This window comes from Schistocerca cancellata, chromosome 6 (genome assembly GCF_023864275.1).
Source record: "Schistocerca cancellata isolate TAMUIC-IGC-003103 chromosome 6, iqSchCanc2.1, whole genome shotgun sequence".
Classification (NCBI taxonomy): Eukaryota; Metazoa; Arthropoda; class Insecta; order Orthoptera; family Acrididae; genus Schistocerca; species Schistocerca cancellata.
Window position 1 is genome coordinate 505801492 of NC_064631.1, and position 14833 is coordinate 505816324.

At 43.0% G+C, this 14833-nt stretch overlaps 1 protein-coding gene across 1 annotated transcript in view; it reads right to left on the bottom strand.

Moving 5' to 3' along the window:
- The window catches only part of LOC126191361 (N-alpha-acetyltransferase 35, NatC auxiliary subunit), a 130739-nt gene that overhangs the window by 25702 nt on the left and 90204 nt on the right, over positions 1-14833 (bottom strand). Inside the window, exon 8 of the mRNA XM_049932210.1 lies at positions 12604-12795. Coding sequence (XP_049788167.1) covers positions 12604-12795 — 192 coding nt within the window. The remainder of the gene's footprint in view (positions 1-12603; positions 12796-14833) is intronic.

Genomic DNA, 14833 nt, shown 5'->3' on the forward strand with positions numbered 1-14833 from the left:
GCAAGCCTTTTTGCTTTCTTTGATAACACAGCAACATTGTGCACAGCGTTGTTTGTAACTGATACAGTTCGCCATCGTAGGGTGGCGTTGGAAGGTGCGTAAAGCACATCACCGAGCATGAATAGCGTCGCTGCATATTGTAGTCCACCAGGTGACTGGGACTCAATGTGGAGAAAAGAAAGTACGAGGGATGGAATATTCAGCAGCAGTGAGAATAACGTCAGTGAGGTATGCGACCTGACTATCACAGCTGGAGGAGGTTTGATCATGGAAGGTCGCCAGGGAGGTGAAAAGCCCCCAGTCGGCTATGGAGATGTTCCAGCTAGTGGAATGTGGAGAAGGGGTGTCATGCATGAGATGGATTACGCAGGGGAAATGGTCGCTCGAGTATGTCAGACAGAGCATACCACTCGAACCGACATGCAAGTTGGATAGTGGATATTGAGAGGTCCAAGTGGGAATAGGTATGTGTTGCATCTGAAAGGAAGGTAGGTACACCGGTATTTAAGCAGACTAGATTGAGGTGGTTGAAAAGGTCTTCCAAGAGGGAGCCTCTCGTGCAGGATGCTGGAGAGCCCCAAAGGGGATGGTGGGCATTAAATTCTCCAATCAACAAAAATGATGTAGGAAGCTGACCAATCAGTTGTATCATGTCTGCCCTAATAAAGGCAGACGATGGAGTGTAAACAGTACAAATGGAAAATGTGAAAGTGGGGAGAGTAATCCGGACGGCAACTGCCTGCAGATCTGTGTACAATGTGATGGGATCGTAGTAGACATCATCCCGAACCAGCAACATGACCCATCCATGGGCCGGAATACCTGCCACAGGGGGTAGGTCAAAACGCATGGAGGTATAGTGTGCCAGGTCAATACCATCGCATGGGCATAATTTCGTTTCTTGGAGACCCACAACAAGTGGGCAGTGCATTCGAAGGAGCAATTTTAGTTCCTCTCGGTTGGACCGAATGCCGCGAATATTCCATTGAAGAAGTGGCATTATGAAAATGAAAAGAAAAAGAAGAAACAAGAAAGGGTCACCTCGATGGCCGCCGAGGACCTGGTTTTGAGGGAGCACTGCTGCTGCAATCAATAGGTGGTGAGTCATGGTCCATCAACTCAACAGTTGCGTCTGCCACCTTCCTGAGCTGGTCAGGAGAGGCAGCTTCCTCCGCCGGTGAAAGGCCGGCTGATCGACTACCAGCGGTGCGGCTTGGCGAAACTGGAGATGGCCGGGGACGGCAACCACTGGGTGGCACAGGAGAAGAAACGCACCTTGGCGGAGATGGAGAACTCTTCTTTCTATGAGCCTTCTTTGAAGAATTATGTTTTGTCGAAAGAACAGTTGATGGCTGTGAAGTTTGTGTACGCAAGAAATCTTCGCATGTCGGTTCTTTTTTGAAGGTCCGAGCATCTGATTTAGAGGTCCTCGTCTTAGCGGTAGCAGGTGATGATGTTTGAGCCTTAGGGTTGGTGGAATGAAGAGGAGACGTTGATCGGGCGATCTTAGCACTGGCCGATCTGACGACCAAATCGCTAAATATTAGATTGCATGTCTGTGTATCTACCTCCCTGGTAGACCGAGGAGAGGCGAGAACGGTACTGTATTGACCTGCCGGAAGCACAGTGGGCTTTCTGCTATTGAATAACTTGAGAGCAGCCAAGGTCGACACCTTCTCTTTCACTCGAATTGCCTGTACACTTTTCTCATCTTTGTAGACGGGGCAGTCGCGAGAGGAGGCAGCATGGTCGCCCATGCAGTTGATGCAACGAGGGAACGGAGGGTGACAACCACCCTCATGGGCGTCCCTGGCACAGGTAACGCATTTAGCCGCACTTGAACAAGACTGCCGTGTATGGTTAAACTGCTGACATTGGTAAGACCTTGTAGGGCTGGGTGCATAAGGCCGAAAAGAAATGATCTCATAACCTGCTTTAATTCGTGAAGGCAATTGCACATTGTCCAATGTCAGGAATGTGGTTTGGGTCGGTATGAGGTCCTTGTCGACCCTTTTCATGACCCGATGGATGACCGTCACTCCCTGATCAGAGAAGAAGGACAGAATCTCATCATCAGTTAGTCCGTTGAGTGACTCAGTATTCACCACGCCACGTGACAAATTCAAGGTGCGGTGGGCCACCAACCTGTACAGGAAATGTGTGTAAGAGAGTGGCTTGAAGTAATTTTTGGGCCTGGAAGGCGCTCTCTGTCTCCAACAGCAAGGTACCGTTGTGCAAATGAGTACAAGATTTCACTGGTCCTGTAATCGCATCTACACCCTTCTGAATGATGAAAGGGTTGACTGTTGACAAATCGTGACCGTCAGATCTTGTGACAACAAGAAACTTCAGTGCTGGTGGTAGAATTTTCAGAACAGGAGTTTCATCTAGCTTTCTTTTTTGGGCAGAAGACAGGGAAGAAGAACAGAAATCCATTGCGGATGAATCCCTCATGATTGCCATCGTCTCCGATGGCGTGCTCCTTCCTTATGGGGGCCCTCTCAGAGGGCATTCCCGCCTTAGGTTATTGTCCACACCTCAGGTCACACCTCCCAAGAAACGGACGGAGGGACCAATCAGCACGTTTGGAAGGTAACAGCTCAGGCAATCACCCCTCCCTGGGCCTGGCCTTTACCAGGGGGTACGTGCGTGCCTTACTTGTCTACCCAGGGCAGGGAATTACACGTTACCCCGTCACCGGCTATGCATGTGAACATGTGGGTCGGCCTTCAGACACGCACAGGGAGGAAAGAAGAGAGGAAAGAGAGAGAGAGAGATAGAGGGATAGAAGAAAGAATCTCAAACGCTGAAGCGCAGAATAAGACATGGAAAAGAAGACAAGGAGAATAGGGCAAGGAGAATGAGGCAGAGATAGAAGAAAGGGCATGAAAGCAAAGAGAAGAGAAGAGTGAACATAGGGAAAAAGACCAATAGAGGAAGATAGTGTGAGAATGGAGAAAAACAAAGGAAACAGGATCCTGGAGTTTCCAAACGTCCGTCTCCAGACGAAGGCTCAATACATTACTCTCAAGAAGAGGGAGTGTGAAGGGGAGGTGGGGGGGGGGGGGAGGATTGGGGACGAGGAGGGATGGGGGAGGGGGATAGGGCAGCCCGGAAAGGAAGGAGAACTGCACTAGCTCGGGGCCCCATGCTCGCCACGGATGTATCCACAAAAGAGTTGTGGACCCCCTGGGGGTGCTCCGGTCCTGAGTGGTACTGAGTCACAATGAGAATGCTCCCCTGTGGTCAGATGGTGGGACTTTCGGAGGTGGTGGGTGATTGGAGGGAAAAGGCATGGGAGATCTGTTTTTGTACAAGGTTGGGAGGGAAATTACAGTCTGTGAAGGCATCAGTGAGGCCCTGAGTGTGGGAGCACTCATCACAACAGTTGTGACGACCACAGGTGGCTAGGCTCTATAGAAGGGACTTCTTGGTATGGAATGGGTGGCAGCTATCGAAGTGGAGGTATTGCTGTGGTTGGTGGGTTAGATATTGATGGAGGTACTAATGTAGCCATTTCTGAAGTGGAGGTCGACATCGAGGAATGTGGCTTGTTAGGCTGAATTTGATCAGGTGCAGCGAATGGAGGAGAAGGTGTTCACATTCTGGAGGAATGTTGATAGGGTGTCTTCATCCTTTATCCAAATAATGAATATCACCAATCAATCGGAACCAGTGAAGAAATGGGGATTCTAGGTGTTTAGGAACTATTCCCCTAGATGGCTCATGAAAAGGTCAGGGAGAGATTCTGGGATGGGCCTAAGGATTTGAGGAGAGACTGGAGATCCTGCTGGAATTTTTGGAATGGGGGTCACTGTGGCAGGGTTTGTAGGTGGCTGAATCTGTCAGCTGATGGAGTCTTTCCACCAGGTAACCCTTGCAGTTCATAACAGCAGTGGTGGAGCCTTAGTCAGCAGGTAGGATTATAAGTCCGTGATCAGTTTTTAAATGGTGGATTGTGGTTATCCATGCATGTGAGGTTAGTTTGCATGTTAGGGATTTGGGGATTGACAATGAGACAAGGTTTTTGGTTAAGAAATTCTGAAAAGTTAGCAGGGGGTAATTAATGGAGCAGCGGGGGTGAATCACAGTTGGATGGCAGAGTGAACTGAGTCAGGCAAGGTTTAACATTTGTCTTTGGTTGAGTCCGATTGCCAGGGATAGTGGCGAAAAAGTGTTTCCACTGCAGGGATCAGCAGAAGGAGAGAAGGTCTTTAACAAGTCCTGCATGACTGAATTTGGGAGTGGGGGAAAAGGGGAGGCCTTTGAAAAGGACTGATACTTCTGTAGGCCTAAGGCTATTGGAGGAAAGGTTCATGACCGTGTTTTATGTCTGTTTAGGTTCTGAATTCTACAGGGATATTACAAATGATTGAAGCGATTTCACAGCTCTACAATAACTTTATTATTTAAGATATTTTCACAATGTTTTGCACACACATACAAAAACTCAAAAAGTTTTTTTAGGCATTCACAAATGTTCGATATGTGCCCCTTTAGTGATTCGGGAGACATCAAGCCGATAATCAGGTTCCTCCCACACTCGGCGCAGCATGTCCCCATCAATGAGTTCAAAAGCATTGTTGATGTGAGCTCACAGTTCTGGCACGTTTCTTGGTAGAGGAGGTTTAAACACTGTATCTTTCACATAATCCCACAGAAAGAAATCGCATGGGGTTAAGTCGGGAGAGTGTGGAGGCCATGACATGAATTGCTGATCATGATCTCCACCACGACCGATCCATCGGTTTTCCACTCTCCTGTTTAAGAAATGCCGAACATCATGATGGAAGTGCGGTGGAGCACCATCCTGTTGACAGATGAAGTCGGTGCTGTCGGTCTCCAGTTGTGGCATGAGTCAATTTTCCAGCATGTCCAGATACACGTGTCCTGTAACGTTTTTTTTGCAGAGGAAAAAGGGGCCGTAAACTTTAAACCGTGAGCTTGCACAAAACACGTTAACTTTTGGTGAATTGCGAATTTGCTGCACAAATGCGTGAGGATTCTCTACCGCCCAGATTCGCACATTGTGTCTGTTCACTTCACCATTAAGAAAAAATGTTGCTTCATCACTGAAAACAAGTTTCGCACTGAATGTATCCTCTTCCATGAGCTGTTGCAGCCGCGCCGAAAATTCAAAGCGTTTGACTTTGTCATCGGGTGTCAGGGCTTGTAGCAATTGTAAACGGTAAGGCTTCTGCTTTAGCCTTTTCCGTAAGATTTTCCAAACCGTCGGCTGTGATACGTTTAGCTCCCTGCTTGCTTTATTCGTCGAGTTCCGCGGGCTACGCGTGAAACTTGCCCGCACGTGTTCAACCGTTTCTTCGCTCACTGCAGGCCGACTCGTTGATTTCCTCTTACAGAGGCACCCAGAAGCTTTAACTGTGCATACCATCACCGAATGGAGTTAGCAGTTGGTGGATCTTTGTTGAACTCCGTCCTGAAGTGTCGTTGCACTGTTATGACTGACTGATGTGAGTGCATTTCAAGCACGACATATGCTTTCTCGGCTCCTGTCGCCATTTTGTCTCACTGTGCTCTCGAGCGCTCTGGCGGCAGAAACCTGAAGTGCGGCTTCAGCCGAACAAAACTTCATGAGTTTTTCTACGTATCTGTAGTGTGTCGTGACCATATGTCAATGAATGGAGCTACAGTGAATTTATGAAATTGCTTCAATCATTTGTAATAGCCCTGTATATGGTGATGGCAGGGAATTTTTGAGGGTGAGGTAAATGAAGCAGGTCTGTGAGGCAGGGTTTGTCAGATATCAGGGGAAGTGGGGAAGGTTTGACGGTGGTTGTAGAGGTGGTGAACAGTGGTTGCTCAAGGCGGGAGTAGGACGTGAATAGGGTGGAGTGTTTTTGAGGTGGCGTTGTGCATGTTGCTCTAGTTCCTGGAGAGCAAGAGTTTTAGTGTGTGTTATGGGGTCCAGGAATTTGGGATTGCATAGCAGGAGAATTTTACAGATGGAGTGAAGGTATTGGAAGGAGGTTTGGGTCAGACTGATAATGGTTTTGAAGGATTATGTTGGCGAGCGTTAAGGATTGGAGGAATCTGAACAGACGGATGTCATTGCTGAAGGAAGGGTGGCAGCCAGAGATGGGAAATTTGATGGTACAGTCAATGGGGGGGGGGGGGGGGGGGGGGGGGATTCTATGAGTCAAGCAACAATGCGGGGAAAAACACACAAAAATAGTTAAATAACGCAGAATTAAGTCTGAAAAAATTTGCAAAAATACACCAAAACATGTGGGAAAAATCACAAAAAGAATGAAATAAGGGGAAACATGATGAAATCTGAGGGAGTAGGCCGACAGCGAATGGCAAAACCCAACTGGATGTGGCGTGAAGGCACAATGAGATCAAAGAAAAATGAATAAAAAGATTGTAATGTGAGTTATAGGTCTGTTGGTGGTTTAAGTGCGAAGAAGGGGATGATAGATGTTACTAGATTAGGTGAAGTTAGTAGGTGCGAACTGTAACAGGGAGGGGACGGGGGACGGTTGGTATGATGCAAGTTCGTGTTGCACAGGAAGGTATGGGAAATAACACGCAAAAATACTTGAGAGTGACGCAGGAAGAGTAATCAATTTGGAGGTATTGGACTAAGATATCAGCGGAAGTAATGTGGGACACGAGATGCTGCACCAACAATCAGCGCAGTTGCGCAGCACAGACTGTTGATATAGAGTGACTTATAAGTGAAGCATGCACTGCATTTCATAAGTTGACAAGAGAAACACAGGAAAGAGAAAGGAGGATGGACACTGATTATAGTAATGCAGTAGAAAACAGTAACACAGGAAAACAGCACTGGGTTATGGTATGAAAAAAAGTTGTCGGAAAAATTGAACAATGGAAAATCCAGGATGGAATGTAACAATATTATGAAAAGGATAGTTGCTGCTCACCACATAGTGGAGATGCTCAGTCACAGATAGGCACCATTACCCACCCCTACCCTACTATACTTCCCCTCCCCTACCCCACCTGGCTGTGTCTTCAACCATGCATTGCTGCTCTCAATGTGGCTTCAGCAGCCAGAGACTGCAGTCTGTGTGTGTGTGTGTGTGTGTGTGTGTGTGTGTGTGTGTGTGTGTGTGTGTGTGTGTTTCTGTCTCCAATGAATGCCTTGTTGGCTGAAAGCTAATTTTCTGAGTCTTTTTGTAGTGAGTAGTAACGATCCTTTTCATAATATTTTTATAAGACAAATACAGTTACTTTTCCTTGGAAATCACAATTTTTATCATCCATTCATACATATCACATAAAACCAAAACAGTAACATAAAATTTGAATCAATAATGTAATGATAGTGAGAAGACACACTTATTAGCAAGGCACTTGCTGTGTTGAACATTTTGTGTGAAGTTAAAACTGTTTGCTTGACTGTGGTTCAAAAGAGGATTCCAATTTGTAGTATCCAAGCACACCTTATGAACCACACTTTTGAGAAGTATGGAGAGGAACTAGTGGCTACATGCAGCTCTGAGTAGATCCGCAAACCATGTTTGAAAAGGCAGTTGGTAGCACACTGATTTTAAAAGCAGGACTTGAGATTTTTGTTTCTGTTTGGTGCTAAATTTCTTCACAAAATGCTGGTAGTTCTAGACATTGTGAACTAGAACTTCACTCTAAAACTGGTAAAATTAGAATGTTAAGAACAAATGCATTAGACTAAATAATATATCTACCTTTTATTGTGAAATTTTTCTCACATGATATACTCATCACATATTTCATCTACTGACTCTTTAAACATTTTTGACAGTTATCTGAGAGAGATAAAATTAGCAAATGAAGCAGAGTGTTTGTTCAAGCAATGAAACCCTGGTATCTTTTGACAGTTAGCAAACTGGTTCTTTTGTGTATTCATGGTCTGAAACAGTTTAAGATTTTTGCACTGCTCAAACACTATTTCATTCTCATGCCATGAGATGTACAATAAATAATCTGAGTGCATCATATATTCTTCATTAGTAGTGGAAGTTACTCAGTCGATAGACTGATACAGCAAATGTCATTTCTACACATGTAATTATTCAATGTCTTTTAATGGAGTCTATTGTTGCACCTATCTCACAACCATTGCAGATCTTGTACTTTACTGAACATCTTCAAATCCATCATACTCACTGAGCAAGGTGTTAGTTTCATTTGTTATGCACAGTGTCCTATAAAGTTCAGATATTTGTTAAATATGAAACTAGGAAATGGGGATTTGATTTGTATAGTTAAATAATGGCTTATAGCAAGTGCCAATGTACCACTGCCAAAAATGACTGAAAATTTTTTTAAAGTTTAATGATAATTTTCTCATTTTAAGGAAAGTAACTTCTTCCACATAAAGCTCATTTTTTTCCTCGCTTGAATACCTCAAACAATGCAGTTCTTATACACTAATATTGTAAAACAATGAATGCTGTAATTAGTTTAATTTTGTCTTTGTGGCCCCTATGATAGTCATAAACAGGGGGGTGCAGCATATGCCTTGATTCATCACTTACTGCTGGTTCTTGAAACTTTGTATGTAAGTTTTCATAGGATATTTTGCTTCCATCTTCAAGTGAGTGCCAGTTCAGTGTCCCCCCCCCCCCCCCCCCCCCTCCCACCTCACCAGCATCTCTGTGACCCTCTCCCTACAGTCAGACAAACCTGTGACTATTCAGGCTGCCCTACTTCATATGCTTTCAATAGGCTGATTGCATTTCCCTAGCACTTTATAAATGAAACAAAATATGCCATTTGCTTTACCTAAGGCTGAGTGATCATTCTATTTCATATTCCTCTCAATTGTTACAGCCATGTATTTTTACAAGTTGACCGATTCCGACTGGGACTCACTGATATCCAAGATACAATCTTTTTTTTTTTATGCACAGTTTTACGTTGCTGAACATTTAATGCAAATTGTCAGTCCTTGCATCACTTTGAAATCTTATCAAAATATGAATGAATATCCGGGCAGCTTTAATAACTGCATTACCTGTGAAAAGTATGAGCTTACTTTTAATATTGCCTGCAAGGGCATTAATACACAACATGAATAGAAAACGTCCCAACATATTTTTCTGTGGCATGCCAAAAATTGCTTCAGCATCAGAGTCTGCTGATGAGTCTCCAAAAAAATGAGCTGTGTGCCTCCTAATACGAAATGGTCAGTCCACTAACAAATTTCACTTCATACCCCACACAACCATACTTTCAACACTAAGTGTAAGTGGGGTATTGAGCTGAATGCCTTTCAGAAGTAAAGAAATAATGCACCTTCCTGACTGCCTTGATCCACAACTTTCAGGATGCCATGTGAGAAAAGTACAAGCTGTCTAACACATAATGAATTTTTCAGAATCTCTGCTGGTTGGTGTGGAGGAAGATATTCTGTTTGAGATACCTCATTACATTAGATCTCAGAATATATTCTAAGATTCTACAACAAGTAGATGTCAAGGATACCAGAGAGTAGTTTTATGGATATGTGTGTATCCTCACGCAGTGAGCTACCCAGCCTCTGATGTGTAGTACAAATTTGACTCATTTATGGGGATTCTGCAGTTCTCGACATGATGCAAGTCTAGAAATTGGCAACCTCGATTTTCACAGAAGCTTTGAAGTATACGGTTCAAGACTTCCACTCAACTCAGAACCTGGGGGGCCACGGTTAGTTCTAATTACAACGCTGCAGATTGTGAGATTCATTGTAATTTTGTGAGCAACTCTAAGAGTACCTGGTGGGTGAGATCCAACTATGACCTCAGGGCCTATATGACATGCATTGTTTGTGCCAGTGTGCACCATAATCCACAGTTAGCTGCATCCTGTTTGCCCAGTGGCCCAAAATCACCTCTTCAACTTGAATTGTGTGTCCAGGTATACACATAGAATGCAGCTGCTGTTCCTTCCCACCCCTTCCCACCATTTCTCTAAGGGGAAATTATACTGAGGTGGCAGAAGTCATGGGATACCACCTAATATTGTGTCAGACTACCTTTTTCCAAGTGTAGTGCAGCAACTCGATGTGGCATGGACTCAACGAGTCGTTGGAAGTCCACTGCAGAAATACTGAGCCATGCTGCCTCTGTAGCTATCCATAATTACAAAAGTGTTTCTGGTGCAGAATTTAGTGCACAAACTGATCTCTCATTTAAGACCCATAGACATTCAATGGGATTCATGTTGAGTGATCTGGGTGGCCAAATCATGCACTCAAATTGTCCAGAATGTTCTTCAAACCAATCGTGGACAGTTGTGACCCAGTGACATGATGCAGTCTCATCCATAAAAATTCCATCCACAAATGACTGCAAATGGTCTCCAAGTAGCTGAACATAACCATTTCCAATCAATGATTGGTCCAGTTGAGCCAGAGCACCCACTCCATTCCATTTAAACACAGCCCACACCAATATAGAGCCAGCTTGCACAGTGCCTTCCTCACAACTTGAGTTGTGGCTTTGTGGGGTCTGCACCACACTCAAACCCTACCATCTACTCTCACCAACTGCAATTGAGGTTCATTTGACCAGACCATGGCTTTTTTCAATTGTCTAGGGTCCAGCAATACGGTCACAAGGCCAGGAGAGATGCTGTACGCAATGTCGTGCTGTTAGCAAAGACACTCACATTGGTCCTCCACTTCTGTAGCCTGTTAATGCCAAATTTTGCCACACTGTCCTATGTCCCACATTGATTTCTGCAGTTATTTCACACAAGGTTGCTTGTATGTTAGTACTGACAACTCTACCCAAACGCTGCTGCTCACGGTCATTAAGTGAAGGCCGCTGGCCACTGCATTGTCTGTAGTGAGAGGTAATGCTTGAAATTCGTGGTTAGAGGTAATGCTTGAAATTCAGTATTATTGGCACAATCTTGATGCTGGGGACATCACGATATTGAATTCCCTAATCATTTCCAAAATGGAATGCCCCAGGCATCTAGCTCCATCTACCATTCCATGTCCAAAATCTGTTCATTCCCATCATGCGGCCAAAATCATATCAGAAACCTTTTCACTTGAATCATCCAAGTACAAATGACAGCTCTTTTGTACCTCGTGCACATGATACTACCACCATCAGTAATAAGCATATTGCTATACCATGATGTTTGTCACCTCAGTGTATTAGACCTATGTCTGAAGTGTCAACTATTAACAAACCCCCTACTCTTTTTGTGTATCTTCAAGTTTTTGCTGTGCAATGACTGATCCGTTAGATTTTGGCCACGCAATTGGAGAAGCCTTTTTCTTAACCTGACATTTCAGCTATGTATCTTTTGGCCATCTTATAAGTGAACCATCACACAAACCCTAGTACTCACTCTTGTCCTTTTAAACCCACAGTCTGCAACACCGCATGTGCGGCCAGTTACCCTTGCACATTAGCTTCCCCTCAACACGAGACTCAGCAGGTTTCCCAACAGGTGAAGTGAGTCTCACTGGCTCATTTCCAATTTCAATGGAAGACACGAGCTCCAACTTGGTTACGAAGGACACCTATCCCTACCATTTCCATGCCACTCACAGTGAAGTGGACAAGTAGTGCAGATCCTATACCTTCTGTAGAGCAGAGGAGAGGAGAGAACAGTTCTTGAAGTATCCCTGATTTATGACTCTTGGTAGCCCTCCCAACAAACACTTTTGCAGCAGCTTCCAATCACGCTGCAATTTAGCACAAAATACTTTTTTCCCAGCAATCAACTGTGTGCATATCAAACACACACAGTTCGCATATAGCTAAAATCATAAACCTTATCACCTCAACAAGTCTTTAGTTGCGGGCAATGGCCACCCCACTAAAACAATTTGATTCTTTGTTGATCAAAGCTCAGTCCTCCTCATGACACTGATTCTCACAGAAAAAAATATTACTGCCACCTATAATTCAATTTACAGTTTGATTCTCTCCTCTTACTTCTTTTTCTACACATTTTTTCATAAATGTGATCTCTAGTAACTTTCTCACCCACTGACCTGAGAAACCACACAAAATTATATTTCACAGATCTCTTGAAGATATGGAGAATTTACATGCAAATATCAACAAGGTTTTCATGCTACTCTAAGGATTTCTGGTTTGCCTGTCTTCCCTTGTTACAAACTCAAACAAACACTTCTTGCAGTTTACATGTACAGATAAAGATTTCAGAATGTGAGTAAATTATGTTATTGTCTCTTAGTCTTCCACAAATAAAACTGATTTGGCAGTTCACTCCTCTGTTCTTACACCACACAAGTCATCAACAGTATCTGCACAGCTGTTACTGTTTCCATAACTAAATTTGTCATTTGCATTGTACATGGACACACACTGACAGAAAAAGAAATCGCAACACTAAGAAGCCGTATGACATAAACTAAAGTTGATAACTGTGTTTCTACATCTGAATGATGATGTATATTCAAGTTTCATACCAGTTAGTTACTTTTGAGATTTGATGTTAGTCAAGGATGCCTTTAAGGTAAGACACACACACACCCACACACACACACACTTATCAATAACAGGAATTAACAGCTTAAACAGCACAATTTTAGGATTGCTTATTTAGTAAAGACCATTTCTCAAAAATATCACCTCAGAACAAAATTAGGGATTTATTTACCTGTTGATTGTTTAAAAGTGTAGACCTAGGCATCAAAGCAGGAGGAAATATAAAGTTTTTTGCAGCATCTCTAAGAACATCAACAAAATTTAGACTGCCAAACACCTTATTACACTGCGGTAAATACAGGAGCTGAAGAATGGATCGAGAAAGAATACAAGGGCCATGTCGACTGAAATCAATGAAGAAGTCCTGCAAAGAAAAATTTAGTACATCAGCAATGTGCTACACATAACATCTTACAAAATAGATGGGAGCTACATCTACGTATTGCTCAAAAACGTTACCATCAGTGAATACATGTTCAACCATGTCTCTTATACATGCCCTTATAATACATCGGTAAAGATTAACTTAAAGAATAAAAATATGTACATTAATAAATTATGATATTTAACTTCAATGTTGAACTTCATCAGTGTCAGATATACAATGAATATGTCATCACCATGTACTCACAAAACTAAAGTTTATGTTATCTTTTTCAGTTTTGGTGATGCTTTTTTGTGGCATTACAATCCACCAATCTTAACCTAATCAAATTATCTATTACTAATCTAAATATCGCTAATAGATAAAAAAAAACCCTACTCAACAAGCAGCAGCAAAACACACACACACACACACACACACACACACACACACACACACACACGAAGGTTGTAATTAGGCAATCTTTTGCAGCCTCACCTGAGTTCAAGTACATATTTATGTCCATGTAAACGAACTACAGTCTTTCATTACCAGCAAAGCTATTTTAATGAGTTTCAAATATTTGTGGCTTTCTTAAAAATTTATGCTGTACTCTCACAGAAGCTCAAGGAAGATTTAAATTTACTTACTTACAGAATTTTGTCTTTTATCCAAAATTCATTTCCAGATAAGCTCTATACAACTTAACATACTTTATTTTCATACTACTTTGCAAACTGAACTGTGTAAAAGCTTAATTCCCTCTCTCCTTCTCCAAATCTCTCTTTTTGTTCCGCATCTCTTGGATAAATCAACCCAAAACTTAATAATTTTGCCTATCTTACTTACACAATTGTGCAGAGAAAACACGACTACAGTGTCCGTCATGATTTATTTACAGAATAAGATACAGAGCTTCTCCCATTCATGTTTGCTTACACTACCATCTGATCAGGTCAAAGGCTACGTGCACACTGTAAGTCTCTGTGGGTAATTTCTTGTGGTGGTGTTGATAAATTCCTGCACGAGTGTTGCTGGCTCCATAACATTGCAGGGTGGCATGCTGAGGCCACCACATTGTACATCCACAGGATGAAACAGTGATATCTGTCAGTTTATGAAACTGCCTATAGGCCCATGCAAAACTGCACTCGCTACCTGCAGCACATAACCACAGTTGCACCCTATTCCCTTGACATTTGGTGCAGAGTGATGCCTGTGTCTGAATGAGGGGTCGCTGTTTGTTGAGTTGCTATGTTTGGAATATGCTTTGAGGCCCATTTGGCAGTGAGTGGCTATTTGACAAAATCTTCAATACTTACGTATGACAAATGATGAAAACAACTTTGTTTTCCCCTATTATGTGAAATATTTGTCTTTTGCTACATGTAGGGATATTGGTACAGTGGCTTAAAATCTTAGACAATGGGTCTCAGTGCAGAAAGCTGTGTTTTGTCATGGCCAGGTCTGTGAGAACAAATGTGGTTCACCTGTTGTGTTAAGCCATATGTTAGCTTAGTAGCAGACTCCTTCAGCATAATATGCAGTTTGAGCTGTACTAGCGGGAGTATTCATACCACAATCTGTCACGTGGTACATGATGACAGCCGTATTTGAATGGCGAAGATGCTCTCTTGTCCCACGTAAGATTTGTGGTACAGTGCTGACAGTTGTGAGTTAAACGTCATACAAATGTGTTGTGGTACTGAATATCTCAGCCTCCCACAGGCAATCTTGGTCTGATTTCACCTGTTCTGGGAAGCTGAAATTTACTATTAAACTGAACTCAATAGTATGAACCACACTCTTTACTATCACATCTTCCAGTGTTAAGACTTCATATGGTGCACATGTTCATCACAGGCAGTGGCAATTATTGTGAGGGATAGGTAGCAAGCCAATGAGATTCACAAGCAGATGTGTGAAATTTTCATTGGTAAGGAAAAAGTTATCAAGCTGTGTTTGTACATAATGTGATACTTTGCACCTGTGGCAGAGGATGCATTCCTGGGTCCATGAGTTTCAGTGCTTCTGCACA